Below are 16,794 nucleotides of genomic sequence, written 5' to 3' on the forward strand. Positions count from 1 at the left end.
CCGTACCAGGGCACGAACCTGTGTCGCCTGCATCGGCAGGCGGACTCTCAACCACTGCGCCACGAGGGAAGCCCTAGGTTTTTTTTTTTAATTCTTATTTTTCTTTAAACAATTGCCAAGACTGGAATCAAAGATAAATAGAAGGCACAACACTTTTGCTCTGGTTTTGTGTTATTCAAATTTAAAAAAAAAATTTTTTTTTTTTTACAAATACAAATTAAACATGAAAAAATTACTTCAAAAAAACCCTAACAGTTCAAGAAAAGCTTATCAGTTGCATTCTAGGCATTTAAAACCTATTTCACAATTTAAATTTCAGTGGTAAAAACAGTAGGTTTTGGAACTGTTTTGTGACCATGTATCCAAAGAAAAACTCCACTAACACCTTTAATTCAGTTTTTAACCATACCAGAGAGAATCTAAATTGTCAATTTTTCCCACAGCAGTTTTTCCACATCAGAAGGTAGTAATGACTCTCAAAGAAGAGACAGTTTGGGTTCTTCCTGCCTTAAAAGTGTTTATCAAATCCTGTAATTCTCACAGGCTTTTGAAACATGTAGAAGATAAGTAAGAAATATTCCAGTGAATGAAACATACCAAATGTCAGTAATAAGCAAGACACATTCCTTTGGGGAAACTGTTTAAAAGAAAACCAGTCTGTATATGCAAATAAAACAAGGAAATGCAGTCTTTTTTTTTTCTTCTTTAAAAATCCATTTTTCCTGGGGCTTCCTTGGTGGCGCAGTGGTTGAGAGTCCGCCTGCCGATGCAGGGGACACGGGTTCGTGCCCCGGTCCGGGAAGATCCCACATGCCGTGGAGCGGCAGGGCCCGTGAGCCATGGCCGCTGAGCCTGCGCGTCCGGAGCCTGTGCTCCGCAACTGGAGAGGCCACAGCAGTGAGAGGCCCGCGTACCGCAAAAAAAAAAAAAAAAAAAAAAAATCCATTTTTCCTGTGAAGGACTAAAAGGTGGCGGGGTCGGGGAGAGAGGGGGAAGGAGCACACACCATTAATACAAAAAGTAAAATTGTACAAACATAAGCAGTGTATCATACACTAGAATCAGATTCCAAGATACCAGAAGTTGGCTGAAGAAATTCACCATTCTGTGGGAGCTAGGGTTTGTACTGCTGCCTGAAGATCGGTGAAGAGCAATTCACTGCCTTGGAGCAATGCCCTTTCCCACTCCAAATCCTGGTTTCTGCACCATGCCTCCTCAGGGGGTGCCTGTCATCCCACCACCGAGCCCACCTTGAGGGCCTCCAGGTCCCCGCAGGCAGTTATCTCGACGATCCCCTTCCCGGACGGTTTGAGTCTTCTTTTCTTCCACATTCAGGCAGACCTCACCTCTGAACATGTTGGACCTGTTGCTAAGCACCTTCTGAACAGGCTCAGAATCATCAAACACAATGAACCCAAAATTGGGTAATTTCCCACTGCTGTTAATACACAGCTCCACCACATTCCCATAATTTTGAAAAAAATCTTGAAGCTCTGATTTGTCCACCTCATGAGGCAGGTTGCTGATAAAGAGCTGGTGATTGTCAGGGTGTCTCACGATTCTTTGGGGTTCAACATCACCTTGCTCACCAGCCTCACAGACTGGTCTAGGTCCCGTCTGGAGAGGAACATTTGTTTTTGTTTTTGTTTTTTTGCGGTACGCGGGCCTCTCACTGTTGTGGCCTCTCCCGTTGCGGAGCACAGGCTCCGGATGCGCAGGCTCAGCGGCCATGGCTCACGGGCCCAGCCGCTCCACGGCATGTGGGATCTTCCCGGACTGGGGCACGAACCCGTGTCCCCTGCATTGGCAGGCAGACTCTCAACCACTGCGCCACCAGGGAAGCCCTGGAGAGGAACATTTATTCGCTGTTCTCGAACCCTTTGATCCCTCTGAGGCCTCTGCGGTGGAATTTGAGATTGAGGCTTAGACTCCGGACGAGGCTGTGAAGCTGGTACTTTAACAGCATGAGGTGGTATCCCAGTAACTGGAATAGCTCCACTGGGTGGAAGGTTCTTGCTGGTCACAGATGTCCAAGAAAAGGTTCTCAAGTCCTTCTGCACTGTCTGGGCTATGTCTGCAGGCACTGGAGAAGAACTCTTCTGAGCATCCTCAGGAGCAGTTTCTTCCAATACTGGCTCAGACTTTTCCTCTTGGACTTCAGACACAGGTTCTTGCTCCGGTTCTGGTTCAGGATCAGGCTCTGGTTCAGCAACAGGTTCTTCTAAATGTTCTTCTAAGTCACTGCTGACAGTTTGATCATAGAAAGTTCCAGAATCATCAGGTACCACCTCAGGTGTCTGCTGTCTTTCTTCAGCTTCCTCTACTTCTTCAGATTCTTCCTCAGGCTCAGAGACAAAGCCACCAAAGACCTCATCTTGGTATCTGAAGATATCATTGTGAACATAGAACTTATTTTCAACAGAGCTCTCAGGAGCAAGGACAAAGGTCTGCATGAATCTCCTTAAAGCCTGGGTGTTATTAGAGAGCAAGCCCATCACCTGGACCACCACACGGTCATTCAGAGTGGCATGAGCATCGACATGACGGATCTTAGTGTGGCAATTGGTGAAGTTTTGTGACATCACTTTCCTATGGATTTCTTTCTGTCCATAGACTGCATCTGCTGGCTTTCCATTAGAATCCAATCCCGCATGGACATAAGAAGAGTTCTTTCCATAAAATCTGTGTAGCATGTCTGGGGCCTGGTTCAGCAGTGTGTAATACTGTCTCACAAATTCCCGCCCGACCAGCAGGGGACTAGGCTTCTCCATAACCATTGCTTTGGTCGATTCAGCCTGCACGGCTGAGCGGGAGAGGAGCAAGCTCTGCTCCACAGCACGGCAAAAAACAAAAAACTCAACTAGATTTTATTATCTTTGTAAATGAAGAAACTAAGACCCATAGAGTTTAAAGATGTAAGTCCCACAGTTAATAAGTAGGAGAGCTAGACCTGGAGCTTGGTCTTTTTAGTTCCTAATGTGGTGCTGACTCCACATGGGTAGCTTTGATGGCAGGGTGTGCATGTATGTGAGAGTTAGTTTTCTAGTGTGGGTGTCTGGGGTGGAGGCAGGGATGCCATTGACTGGTAAGAGGAACTCAGAGGACGATAACTTACTTTGCAGGAAAGACAATGCATTTCATTTTGGATGTGTTGAGTATGAGAGAGACAGGTCTTGTGGCAGGAGCCAGTATATATGTGGACTGCTAATTAAAAATATAGGGTGAGAACATACTTTTCGATAGAATTGGTAGGACTGTACTCTTAGGTTTTTCCATATTTTTACATCACTTACCTGGATTTGTAATTCTCTTGCTACTCTTGCCTGTGACTCTCAGACCTCTTCCATTTGATTCTTGACATCTTATGGTGGCCTCCCAATTTTTGTTTTAGTGACTACCTGTTTGATCCTCTGTTCTTGTCTGTGGATTGCCCTGTGGTTTCAGCTCTGCCTGAGCTGCATGGCAACAGGAAAGACAGGTGCAGAAGAAAGAGTGAGAGAGAACCTGCTGGTCCCTATAGACGGAAGTCTGAACCTTGAGAGAGTTGCATATATATAGTGGATTTGGGACTCACTTGCTAAAGATGTGACAGGTGAAGCTGGCAGTGTAGGAGGCTGTCCACGGAGAGAGAGTACACTGAAAAGAGCAGACCTTGGAACACGCCTATGTTCAGGGGGCTGAAGGAAGAAGAGTGACCATAAAGTCAAGTTCAGACAGACACGAAGAGCCCCTAGAGGGTAGGGGCAGACTGCATAGAAATCGTGAGAAAGAGGGAGTGGTCAGTCGGTGTGGATGTTATAGAGCAGCACTGTCCGATAGAACTTTCTGATGTTGAAAATCTTCTATGGCTCTGCTGGCCAGTATGCTGGTCCCTAGCCACATGTGGCTGCTGAGCACTTGAAATGTGACTAGTAGGCCTGAGGAACTGAATTTTGGAATTTTATTCATTTTCATTTACATTTAAATAGCTACATATGGCTACTGTATTAGCGCAGGTATAGAAATTGAGCAGGATGAGGACTGAGAAAGCTGTGGGTTGGCAGCTAGGACGTTATTGGTGACCCCCCTTTAGGTGATATTTTCAGGAGAGTAAGGTTGAGGAATGGATGGAATATAAGAAATCACAGACATTGACTGTAGGCTTCTCTTTTAGTACATTTGAAAAGGAAGGAATATTTGGGGAAGGTGCATTGGTTACAGTGATTTCTGTGGCAAATGCCTTGAAAACAAAGCATGGTCCTGGCTTCCTCTCTTTCTTTCTCCTTTTTAAGGGCAAAAAGAACTTTCCCAGGCATCTCTAGCAGACTTCTCTTTAGGTATCATTGGCCAGAGTAAGGTTAAATGCCATTTAACTTACTCATTGACCTTAGACCAGACAGATGCACCACTTGAAAGAAGGTCAGTTCCCCAAACTGATTTGAGTGCCAGGAGAGGACACAGAATGATGTTGGGAAGTCAGCTTCAGGGTTCATTCCAGGTAGTGTTTGGGGTGAGTTCTTGAGTTCTTGGTGGCTGAGGAGGAGGCTGTGAATGACAGAGCCTGAAGGGTCAGTGGAAGAGATGAATGATAAGTCAAGGGGCAGGAGGGCTGAGAGGATGGTGTGAGCTTGTGATACTTCTGGAGTGGAGGTAAACTGATAGGTGAGAACTGAGGGTTTGAGGCCCTCAAACTATGAATACATCAAAACCATCAAGCCAGAGCCTAGAAATAATTTGAAACAGATTGTGAAGATTTTTTTTTCCTAGCTGAGCACATATGCATTCTTTATAGAAGAATATAGCATTTCCCTTTTGACTATAATAAAAGAAATACGTGATCATGGCAGAAAATATGGGTGATGCAGAAAAGGTCTTAGAAAAAAATGGAAATCTTGTCATCGTGACCAGGCACTTTATCATTTTCAAAAATTTCCTTTCTCTGTGTGTGGCCGCATGTGCATCTGTATGTTTTATGCAGTGACGTGGTTGGAGCTGTGCAATCTAAGTTGGGCAGGCTGGAAAGTAAGAGTTGGAGAAACTTATGTTTAGGGACATGTGAAGGGTTCAGGGAAGACTTCTGTTGGGGGGGATTTGTGCTGCCCTGGAAAGTTGGGTTTGCTTGCAGGTGGGAGTAGGGCAGGGAAGGCTCAGGCTTGCCTCCTGCACAATGAGGACATCCACGTGGCTGTAGCGTTGGTTGTGTGTGTGTATCGGGTAGAGGGTGGAGGGTGTGGGAGGGGAGTAAGGCTGGGTAAAGTAAGGTGGTCCACATTTTGGAGGGCCTCAAATACCGTAAGAAAATATAGGCTGTGTTCTGCTAGCAGTAGGGATTTGAGACAGTTTTGAGCAGGAGGGTAACCTGCTGCTCACACTTAACATCTACTACAGTTACAGTCTCACTTTCCTCTAGAGAGCACATACACTTCCTGTCCCAGGTCACAGATCATGGTTTTGTGAGGCAAGTCCCCTTCCTGGTTCCCTCTAGCATAGCACTGGCACCTGCCATCCTTACTAGGTAGTGCAGCCTCCTTGGGAGCCCCCTGCATCCCTCCTGTGCCTGGCATGTAATGAGAAGGCCCAGCTGCAAGTTAAACGCAGCGGAATTTCATCCTTTTGTATTCATTTCCAAGACACACATTTGGAGAAGTATTTAAGTTACATAGATGAAGTCTTGTTTATTTATCAAATGAACCCAAATCAGCCCAATGAAGTATTTTGCCTGTATCAAATGGTAACAGAGGTACATTTTGTGTATTCAGGAAGAAATTCTGTAGTGTAGGCCTCTTTTAGTACAAATCATAGGTCCAGAATCAAGGCATATCTTGGGTTTTAGGATGTTATTTAATTTATTGCTCATTTTTACTTGGGTTTTGTCTCTAATTTTTAGGTTTTCAAACCTATGGCTGATGCTGCTGTAAAGATTGTGGAGAAAAATGGCTTCAGTGATAAGATTAAGATTATCAACAAGCATTCCACTGAGGTGACCATAGGGCCAGGTAAGATCAACACATCCTGTGTCAAAAGCTTTACTTGCTCTTGTAGGAGAGAGGAAAAGGTTTATTCCAGTTTGTGGAATAGATGTACCCAGGTAATCACAGAGACTGGGGCCTCTCCATGTGCTGATCTGAAGATAAGCACTTTGCTTTTCTGTTAGTTTATTTCTCTACTAGTTAAATCAGGAATGAGTAAACCAGAGCTAATCAAGTATAAGAGTAGTGATGCAAACAAATGAAACCTTTTGCTTAAGCAAGTTGGAATTCACAATTTATCTGAATTTTGCGTTTTAGCAGATAGAAGTAAAACTAAGTTGATAGTAGAAAGAGGTTTGCTTAGTTCCGATATCCTGTCTCAGTATCCAGTGTGAGAGATTTGCCTGTGTAGCTCGGTCTCTCCAGGTTTTCAGAATATTTTTTATAGTTTAGGAATTTGAATCAGACTTCTAACATTTCACATGCCACTGATACTGGAAGAGCACAGTGGACAAGAAGCTTCTAGGGGGACTTCCCTGGTGGCCCAGTGGTTAAGAATCCACCTGCCAATGCAGCGGACACAGGTTCAAGCCCTGGTCCAGGAAGATCCCACATGCCACGGAGCAACTAAACCCGTGCGCAACAACTACTGAGCCTGCGCTCTAGACCCCGCGAACCACAACTACTGAGCCCGTGAGCCACAGTTACTGAGCCTGTGTGCCACAACTACTGAAGCCTGTGCACCTAGAGCCCGTGCTCCGCAACAAGAGAAGCCACTGCAATGAGAAGCCCGTGCACCGCAACGAAGAATAGCCCCCGCTTGCCACAACTAGAGAAAGCCCACAACTAGAGAAAGCCTGTGTGCTTTCTCCTATTGAGAAAGCTCCCCTAGCTCCCCCTACTGAGAACCCTAGTTCTAAGCAAGCTTTAGCCATACTAGTACAGTGTGACCTTTCTGGGGTCTCTGTTGAATGCCTGGGCACTGGCTAATCAGAACTAGAATGTTTCTTAGTCCTCTGAGCTCTGGCAGTTGTTCAGCTTATAGCTACGTGGTCATCCTTTGCTCGACCTTCTAGAGGCTTAGTCTGTGTGTGTGTGAATATAGTCAGCAAGAGACATGAGGGGAACCCTCTGCAGATTTCTGAAGCCCTTTTTCTGTGTAACTTCCTGTCCGGCTCTCTCTCTGAAGTGTAGCCTCCTCCACTCCCTTGAACTCTTTGCTGTCTCCTTATTCAGCAAGACACTTTGCTTGGCTTCTCACTCTGTGTACCGAGTACCATGGTCTGGAAAGTGCCTGCTGGCTGGAAGCCAGGGCAGTAGTAGGGGTCACTTTGTTTCCCATTGCTCAACATCTAAAACCACTTGTTTCATATGCTTTGCAAGGTTTTCTAGTTGATTATGGTGGTGGATAAGTCTGATCCCAGTTACTCCATTTTGGCCCGAGATCTTGAGAGAGCGGAGACTCACCTGCCGAGCAGCCTTTGCCGTGTCACTCACTCTGTGCTCTGCCCTGTGCCTCCTCCAGGCTGTGTGTTGTTCACGCCAGCCCCCTCTTATGTTTCTTAATATTTTTCTATGTAGTGCTTATGACTGCAATAATGAAGTAATTATGTATTTAATGTCTGTATCCCCACACAGCTGAAGCATCCTGAGTTCATGGACTGTATAGTCTTATTAATATTAATTCCATTCCATAACTTGGCACAGGGCCTGGCACATGAAAGAATTCAGTCATATTTGTTTAGTGAGTAGATTGTCAGCTTTGCTTGGTCCTTAACCCCTTGTAAATGGGACTTTGTTTCTACTTCTTCAACTTGACAAGTGGCTTCCTCACTGCCCGGGCTGATGGTCTTTTCCCTGCTTTACAAACACTGCAGCTTTGGTACTTCTGCCATTCAGTCCTTCTGAAAACTCTCCCTTCCCAGGCCTCAGTGACATCTCCCAGTCTTGGTTGTCCTTTGCACCTTCCTTTTTGCTCCCAAATGCGTATTTCCAAGCTTCTGTTCTGAGCCCTTTTAAAAAATGGTGTCTGAGTTTGTTGCCTATTCCCCAGAGATGGGTTACATGCTGAGACGTGGAGCAGCCAACTTGGGGTGGCACTTATTCATTCATCCAGTCATTTGGTGAAGACTTCTGAGGCACCTGGGGTAACTGCCCCTCCTCTGGCTCCCCCTGCACCCTCTGTACCCTTATACATTAGTACTCAACAGGCTCTCAAAAAGTATTTGTTGAAATTCATTAGATCATAAAGCTTTATTTTTGAAGAAGATTTGGGCAATAAATCATTTTAAGTTACATAATTGGCTTAAAAATTATTCAGAAGGTAGAATTGGTAGGGCTTGGTGATTGATTAGATGTAGGGTGACAAAAAGGGAGGAATCAAGAATTTAGCTAACATTTGCTGACTGTTACTGGGTGCTCAGCATTGTTCTAGGCGCTGGGGTGCAGTGGTGAACAGGCCAGTCAGGGTTCCTGTTCTGGAGCTGGTCAGTGATGCCCAGGTTTCAGGACTGTGTGACTGGTGATGCTGTTCATTGAGAAGAAGTGTTGGACAGAGAAGCAGGTGTGTGCAAGTGGGGTGGTTGGCTTAGTATGGGACAGTGTATTTCAATTGGAGTTTGGCATGATATCAGAGAGGATGGGCAGTGACCCAGGAGGGTCTCTGTGCCAGGAGACAGAAGTTTCTTCTCAGCCTCCTTTCACGTTGTGCTGCCATTGAGGACACGTGTACTTCATAGGAGCTGGATAGGTTTTACCTTTGTTATTTGAAACACCACCAGGTGAAGCAGATCTTGTAACCTACCACTCTTTTACAGATGAGGTGACTTATGGTCAGGACTGAGGGTTCAGGGCTAGAAAGTGGGATCCAGGCCCAGCTCTCTATGACTCAAGGCTCAAGCTCCCTCTACTGCGTCCTTCTTTGAACCTCTTAATGCTGCTCTTTTCTCACTTCATCTGTGATACTTGTCTTCTGTGTAGGGAAGATGAGTGGGCTTTGTCAAATTGTAATTCATGAGCCATTAGGAGTGTTTACAGTTAATTCTCCATGATGAATACCCCTTCCAAAGTCAGTTTTATCTGGACTCATTAAAAATTGTAATTGTAGAAGTAACATTACTTTACATTATAGAGATTTAAAGAATAGAGTTAACAGAAAGACCTTCCATAATCCTACTGTCCTTAAAAAACTGTTATTTGGGGGATTGTTTGGTAGCAAGAAACTAAATTAAGGGGGATTTAGTGTAAGGAACTGGGGTTTCTGAATCCTGGATCTCAGTTGTATCATTGCGTATCAGTGGAATCAGCCTCTCTGTTGCTTTAGTTTTCTCCCCCTCTCTGCAGCCTAGAAATATCTGAAGTACCAGCATTCAGTTTTGCTTTTCAAATAATTTTTGCTAATTTAATAGTTAATAGTTTAATTGTTTGTATCTTTCTAATTGCTAATAAGAATGAAAATTTTTTCTTGTATTTGATTGATTTGCTTTCTGTTTTGAATTGTCTATTTGTATTTTTGCCTGGTTTTCTTCTTGGGTGTTTGTAGTTTTCTTATCAGTTTTACAAGTCCCTTGCATTATTAAACATACAGAAAAATTGATAGAGTAGTATGGTGAACACCCATGTTCTCTTAACCAGGACTTAGGAGTCACTCGTTAGCATTTTGATGTATACATGTTATGTCAATGTGGATTTTATTTTATTTTATTTTTTCTGAACCGTTGAAAAGTCAGTTGCAGACATGATGACACTTCTAAATACTTCAGCATATATATGTGCTTTCAATTTTAGTGACCTATTAACCTTTTATCTTTTACATATTTGCTGTTAATATTTGTTCCAATCTGTTGCTTGCTTCTGACTCTTTCCTTTTGTTTCTCAGATGGTGACATGCCATGCCGTGCCAACATCCTGATCACGGAGCTGTTTGACACGGAACTGATTGGGGAGGGAGCACTGCCCTCCTATGAACACGCACACAGGCATCTCGTGCAGGTAGGGGACTGAGGGCCTCCTTCGGGCAAATTGCTGTGATCTCAGTTGACTCACACAGCTCTCATTGACACACCACGCTCTACATAGCCTGAGCCCTCAGTGCCTCTCTGTACACCTTAGGGCAACCTTTGATTCCTATGAGATTCTGACTGTCCTCAATTATGACTTCTGTGCCTCTTGAATGCCACGTCTTAGTAGGTTAGAGTCAAAAGACTAGAAACTATCTTCAAATTGAATTCAGCAAACATTCTTTTAATGTCACCTGTGTGTAAGGTGTGCTAGCATCCAGGGAGAAGTATAAGCCATTCTTCTTGCTTCTATATCCACACTAGTCAGCAGTGGTAAGGACTTGATGGGCCAGATGGAGAGGTAGGCAGAAGCACCACTGACATTTGGTTTAGGGCTGGTGGAAAAGGTCAAGGCTCAGGAAGGAGATGAGGGCATGTGTGGAGAGGGTGGAATTTGGAAAGGCACTGAGGAAAAGGAGAGATGTCCCAGGTGGAGGACCTGTTTGGTAGGTCAGTGGGAACACCAGCCTAAGGTGCTTGTAAGCTAATGTGGAGAATGGGGTGGAGGATAGAAGACCTTGAATGCCAGGCTGTTCCAGATGAAGGAGTTTGGGTGGTGATAATCTTTGGCAGGTTTTTGTGTTTTTAATAAATTTGTTTGTTTGTTTTTATTTTTGGCTGTGTTGGGTCTTCGTTACAGTGCACAGGCTTTTCTCTAGTTGCGGTGAGTGGGGGCTACTTTTCGTTGTGGTGCTCAGGCTTCTCATTGCGGTGGCTTCTCTTGTTGTGGAGCATGGGCTCTAGGCACGCAGGCTTCAGTAGTTGTGGCACACAGGCTCAGTAGTTGGGGCTTGCGGGCTCTTGAGCACAGGCTCAGTAGCTGTGGCCACAGGCTTAGCTGCTCCGCAGCATTTGGGATCTTCCCAGGCCAGGGCTTGAACCCGTGTCCCCTGCATTGGCAGACAGATGCTTAACCACTGCACCACCAGGGAAGCCCCGACAGTTGTTTTGAGAAGGGAGAGATATGCTGAAAATTTTAGCTCAGAGATGTTGGTCTTGCTTTTTTATGAACATAAACTGGGAGGTGGAGACTCAGAGGCAAAGGCTGGCTGGGGAGGTGTGAGTGTTTGCTGCTTCTGCTGGCACCTGCCATGTGGGCACTGTTCACGTGAGCCTGTAACTGTCTTGGCCCGGTATTCTTTTGAGGGGTACTTAGTACCCCTGGAGTGAGGAAGGGGGCTCCTTCCAAGGCATTTGGGGCCCGCGTCCACATTACTCATGTGGTCAGCATGTGATGGTGATCGTCCTCCAGCTCCCCATCCTGCGTGAGATGTCTTGTTGTCTCCAAAATGCAAAATTCTTCCTAGTAACTTTGGTAGAGATTATTTCTATTTCTCCACATTAAAACCATCAATTAGATGAATCCCTGAAATAGAGAACAAGGATATTCAGAATTATGTTAATGTTGTTCAATTTGTCTTTCTCTAATTCATCTAGTAATTAAAAGGTGCACAGGCAGCTGTCCTCAGCTTCCTCTCCCAGCTGGCCCGTAGCAGCCAGGTGTGCACTGTCCACTCTAATCACTGTCCCCATCTGCCGAGCTTGAGTCTCAGCTTGAAGGAGCTATGGCGGCACACAGTCTCCATTACCCTGTCCCTTTTTCTGCCACATTGGAGGTCATGGAACTGGGGTGCTGGAGTGTCTGACAGATAGTCCATGTGGTATTGCAGTGACTCAGGAATTGATCTTAGAAGACACATTTATTGGTGCCTTCATTTTGCAGGGCCTTTTCTGAGTACCAAGAATACGAGGGTGAGCTCCTGGGGAGGCAGGTAGGTGGGCAGGTGGTCACAGTACAGTTTGAGGTCCACGCTGATGGTGGTCGGTGGGGTGAGGTCCTGCCCCTCTGGTGGGAGAAGGCGGGGAGGTTGGGGAAGATGAAGCATGAGCTGAGTCAGTCTTGAGAGTGAGCAGGGTTTGGCCTGGCAGCTGGGGGGAGTCACGGCAGAGGAGGTCAGCCTGCACAAAGATGTGAAGATGAGTCAGCTTATGGGTGTGTGGGAGGCAGGGTAAGAGAGAAGGCTGAAGGGCTGGGCAGGGCCTGACCAAGAAGGGCCCCTGTGCTCCAGAAGGCCATGTGGTAGCTCAGAAGGGTTTTAAGCAGAGGATCAGTGTCAGATTTATGCAGGCAGGCATGTGGAGAGCAGCTGGGGTGCAACACTAGAGTCAGGAAGACTAGTTAGAAGGTGGCTGGAGTTGTCCAGGTGCTGGGCTGAGGTAGGCCTTAGTCAAGGCCATAGCAGTGGAGCCCAGCGAGGTAGACTCGGGGAGGAGGAAGGTGGTCAAGGACTTCTGTTACTTAGATGTGGAGGCATTGAGGATGATGCCAGGGTTTGAGGTGTAGGTGACTGGCTTGGATGGTAGTGCTCCCTGTTGACTGGGAGGAGGACCAGGCCTGGGAAGGTGGGGGAGAGGTGAAGGTGACTTGTTTGGTTTAGACAGACTTTGAGCTGAGGATCAGCCAAGTAGAGAGGACCAGGAGGCATTTGGGTACATGTATTTGGTAAATGAAGATGGAGTGGTTGAGGTCAAACGGGAGAGTACATGGTGGGAGAAAAAGATGGTCCAGACCAGGTCTCTGGGGAATTCTCTCTGTGAGGGATGGGCAGGGGAAGCACAGCTTTGTGAAGGAGACAGAGAGGGAGAGCAGTGCTTCTCATCCCGAGCTGTGTCTGGAGACAGTTTTGATGTCACAACTGAGAGGTGGTGCTACTGTCATGTTGTGGGTAGAGGCCAGGGATGTTACCAAACATCCTACAATGCACAGAGCAGCCCCCACAGTAAAGGATCACCTGATCCAAAAGGTCACTAGTGCTGAGGTAGACAAACCCTGTGCTTGTGCTTTCTGTGCAGTAGCAGCTGTGAGTGTTCTTTTCATGGCTGGGCCCCTAGTGCCTGGCATGTAGAGGGTATTGGATGAATGAGGCAGGAGGGAAATCGGATGAGGGACTGCAGCCAAAGCCAAGTGAGGAGAGTGGTCGGCAGTGCCAGGTGAGGCCAGGAGGTCAGGTCGGTTGAGGATGGACACTTGTCCAATTAAGATAGAATTCACATACCACAAAGTGGCAGTCACCACTTTGTAATTCCTGTTTGTCTGATTTTCTTTTTTATTATTTAAAAAAATGAAAAACCAAAAGTGTAATTTTCATTCAATAAATATCATTTGATCCTTAGGCAGTTTTGTTGCAGAGAGTAAAGTCCATGATTTTAGAATGATGATAGCAATTCATCAACCAAGTAATCAGTTTTCACACAGTTTCAATAATTGCAGCAGTTTCCTTGAACTGTCTAGAAATTCTGAAACTGTGGAATTGTCATTTCGAAGGACTTGTTCTTTACTTGGCCTGAATGATCTGCCGCTTTGAGCATCACTGCAACATAAGGGTACTTAAGTGATCTGCAGCTGTCTGAGCTCACAGCCATACCCAGCTTCCACTGAAAATCTATGAGCTGGTTGGTGACCTTGGCCTTAGCATCCAGCTGTGGCTCACTACACCCCTCCATAGCAGCGCCCTGGAATCCCACCACCCACTCAGGTAGAAGCTCCTGGGGCAAGGTTTATTTTTGAAATATTCAAGAGTGTCAGGTAGCTAGGAACTTACCTGACATAAGTCGTCTTAGGCATAATGTGTATTCTTTCTGAAGTCTGGTTTCTTCTGTTCCCAAGGGCATTGGCTGAAAACAGTTCACTGTCCTAATAGTGATAAGGCATTAGATGTTACTAAACCTGCCTAATATTAGGGAATAAATCTCTTTTGCTCAATGGGAATTACTGTGGGTCAACGTAACTGGTTATTTTTTTGTTCCTTTGTTTTACTTTTTTAATATAAACTTAGAAAAATTGTGAGGCAGTGCCTCACAGAGCAACCGTCTACGCACAGCTGGTGGAGTCCAGGAGGATGTGGTCATGGAACAAGCTGTTTCCCATCCGTGTTCAGACCAGCCTTGGAGAGCAAGTCATTGTCCCCCCCTTGGAACTGGAGAGGTGTCCTGGCGCGCCCTCTGTCTACGACATTCAGCTGAACCAGGTGTCTCCCACTGACTTCACTGTCCTCAGCAACGTGCTGCCTATGTTCAGGTACCAAGGAGCCACCCAGGGTCATGGCGTTTGGAGACACTTGGTGAATTGCGGTCTTTGGCAGTTCTTTTTGAGTTCATTTTGACATCAGGAGTCCATTGCAAACAAGTCTCATTGCTGGTGAGGTCACCATAAATGCTTAAAGATAGAGTGTGTGAGCTTAAAATATGCTTCAGTTCCTGAATATTCTTCCACAGTGTGGACTTCAGCAAGCAAGTCAGTAGCTCAACAGCCTCCCATAGCAGGCAGTTTGAACCTCTGGCATCTGGCCAAGCTCAGGTGGTTCTCTCCTGGTGGGATATTGAAATGGACCCTGAGGGGAAGATCAAGTGCACCATGGCCCCCTTCTGGGCACACTCGGATCCAGAGGAGCTCCAGGTAAGAGGCGGGAGCTGAGCACGTTTTTGTGGAAATCAGGAAACTTGTCCACTTTTGGTCCTGGGAAGGGAGCATGTTGAAGCTTAGATTCCTAAGAATTTAGAGATAGAAGGGACTATGTTAGAATCAATGTCAAAGAAGAGTTTAAAAGAAAAAAAACCAAGGCTAGCTGTAGTAAGATATAAGATAGACCTTTCAGGCCAAGTTCATGGTCAACACCAGTGGTCACAGTGAGCCATAGGGCAGCTTTGGTGTGCTGGCTCTCCCCTCGTCCTGGTACAGCCACTCTTAGACCTGCCCACCGAGTAATCCAGGGGTCCTCAGATTAGCTTGTGATAGAGAACTACAGCCTGTCTACAGCCGCATTTTCTGTGACCTCAGAATCTACCTTCTTCAGCTCAATGGAAAGTGGGGAGGATGTGAACTACAGAAAAGGAAATACATATTATATTCCTTTTTCTTTAAAAATATTTTTCTTAATTTTATTTATTTATTTATTTTTCGGCTGCGTTGGGTCTTCGTTGCTGCACACGGGCTTTCTCTAGTTGAGGCGAGCGGGGGCTACTGTTTATTGCAGTGCACGGGCTTCTCACTGCAGTGGCTTCTCTTGTTGCAGAGCACGGGCTCTAGGTGCGCGGGCTTCAGTAGTTGTGGCTCTCAGGCTCTAGGGCGCGGGCTCAGTAGCTGTGGCGCATGGGCTTAGTTGCTCCATGGCACTTGGGATCTTCCCGGACCAGGACTTGAACCCGTGTCCCCTGCATTGGCAGGTGGATTCTTAACCACTGTGCCACCAGGGAAGTCCAAGAACCATGCAGATTTAAACTGCAGTGAAATACTGTTTTTTGTGTATTAGTGAATAAAGTTCAGAGTTTGCATGCTGTTGGTGGAGCCCTGGGGCAGTGCAGGAGGGTGATCACCAGAGCATTGTAGAGTGCAGCAAGGCCCACAGTCGGTCAGGATGGGACCTGACACCCCTTCTAGGCATTTAGGCTCTGGATGGAGCTGCATACGTGTAGAATGACGTGTGTGCCAGGATACTCACTGCAGCCCTGATTAAATAGAAAAGACTGGAACAGCCTAGAGGCCACCAGCAGGGACTGGCCAAGTCCATTTTCCTGCATCCACGCAGAGGGTGAGGTGGCTGTCTCTGCACTGATGTGGAACAGTCTCAAGGACAGATCAAGTGAAACAACAAGAGGCACAGAACAGTGTGTGCTGTGCCAGTGTTGGCGTTATTAAAAATAAGAATATATGTGTTTATCAGCCTTTATGTGTGGTGCATGTATGCAAGGGTATCTTGGGAAGAATTCACAGAAATTGGTAAAAATGGTTGCTTCTGGGAAGGGAGCTGGAGGTTAGGGGTGGAAAGGAAACTTATTTTTCACTCCATGACCCTTTTATATCTTTTGAGTTTTCTCTCATGTGCATGTATTATCTACCCCTCTGTACACAAACACAAGGGAAGAAAGTGGGAAAGATGCTTCAGGACCAAGGAATCAAATGTTCCCTCCACCTGGGAGGCCTTGGGCACTGTCCTCTGGGTGTTCTGACTTCCTGTTCCCACTTGCTGGGCACTGGCTTGGCTTTGATTGCTCAGCTGCTGGTTCTGGGTGTATACATGGTGACTTCAGGGAAGGCCTTAGCATTTCATCCTGCTCCCTGAGTTACTGCTTAGGCCAAAGGGTCATGACTGCTGTGCGATTTCAGTCAGTCCTTCTGGGCCCTTGAGCTGCCCCGGCTCCACTCTGCATAGCCTCAGTCCCCCGTAGGCTGAGAGCATGTGTGGGGTGTGGGGTGTGTGTGTGTGGGGTGTGGGGTGTGTGTGTGTGGGGTGTGATCTGTGTGTGTGGGGGCGTGTGTGGTGTGTGTGTGGTGGGGTGTGGTGTGGGGGGGAGGTCAGAATTCTCCAACAGAGTTGAGGTTGGCACTGGGCTGCTTTCTTCCTCTCTAGGAGTGTGGTAATTGCAAAATTAGCATAAGAATTTCATTAAAATGTTAATACTTCTCATTTGTATATCTTCAAAGTGCTTCTATGTGTATTTTCTCCTTGAATCCTCATATAAGACATGCTGGGTAACCACACAAAGCCTGGCGATGAGGGGAGCAGGGCCTCAGGTGTAGGCAACCTTGGTGGGTGCTTGTCCCCAGGTGTCCTGACTGTGGGGCTTGTGTCCTTCCTCTACCAGTGGTGACTTTTGGACTGTTTCGAATTTGAAGAGCTGCTAATGAATCTCCCTCATGACTTCATTAAACTGCTTTTGATCAGCCTCAGACAGTGGATTCTGGCTATCATAGCTCTTTAGCATTAGGACCTGGGAGGCTGGTGTGTGGG

The 16,794-nt window shown here is 46.3% G+C and overlaps 3 protein-coding genes across 5 annotated transcripts in view; 1 reads left to right on the top strand and 2 right to left on the bottom strand.

Annotated features, from left to right (window-relative positions):
• Positions 1-16,794, top strand: part of PRMT7 (protein arginine methyltransferase 7) — a 47,373-nt gene that overhangs the window by 16,571 nt on the left and 14,008 nt on the right. For all 3 annotated transcript variants that reach the window (XM_065898446.1, XM_065898447.1, XM_065898445.1), the window contains 4 exons: positions 5,867-5,975; positions 9,826-9,938; positions 13,843-14,084; positions 14,282-14,462. In XM_065898446.1, coding sequence (XP_065754518.1) covers positions 5,867-5,975; positions 9,826-9,938; positions 13,843-14,084; positions 14,282-14,462 — 645 coding nt within the window. The remainder of the gene's footprint in view (positions 1-5,866; positions 5,976-9,825; positions 9,939-13,842; positions 14,085-14,281; positions 14,463-16,794) is intronic.
• On the bottom strand, positions 1,216-2,777 carry LOC136140817 (ras GTPase-activating protein-binding protein 1-like). The gene is made up of 2 exons (XM_065898981.1): positions 1,827-2,777; positions 1,216-1,617 (listed from the first exon to the last, which is right to left on the bottom strand). Exons 1-2 carry the CDS (start codon positions 2,775-2,777, stop codon positions 1,216-1,218), a joined length of 1,353 nt encoding a protein of 450 aa, XP_065755053.1.
• On the bottom strand, positions 13,295-13,510 carry LOC136141399 (COMM domain-containing protein 6). Its single transcript, XM_065899582.1, has one exon. It carries the CDS (start codon positions 13,508-13,510, stop codon positions 13,295-13,297), a length of 216 nt encoding a protein of 71 aa, XP_065755654.1.

The sequence above is a fragment of the Phocoena phocoena genome, chromosome 20 (genome assembly GCF_963924675.1).
Source record: "Phocoena phocoena chromosome 20, mPhoPho1.1, whole genome shotgun sequence".
Taxonomy (NCBI): domain Eukaryota; kingdom Metazoa; phylum Chordata; class Mammalia; order Artiodactyla; family Phocoenidae; genus Phocoena; species Phocoena phocoena.

What these genes read in the sequence shown, in the direction of transcription:
- LOC136140817 (XM_065898981.1), bottom strand. Translation starts at nt 2,777, where the DNA reads ATGGTTATGGAGAAGCCTAGTCCCCTGCTGGTCGGGCGGGAATTTGTG. An exon ending in AGGGCTTCCCTGGTGGCGCA is followed by an intron (nt 1,618 to 1,826) that starts GTGGTTGAGAGT and finishes GTTCCTCTCCAG; the next exon opens with ACGGGACCTAGACCAGTCTG.
- LOC136141399 (XM_065899582.1), bottom strand. Translation starts at nt 13,510, where the DNA reads ATGGAGGGGTGTAGTGAGCCACAGCTGGATGCTAAGGCCAAGGTCACC.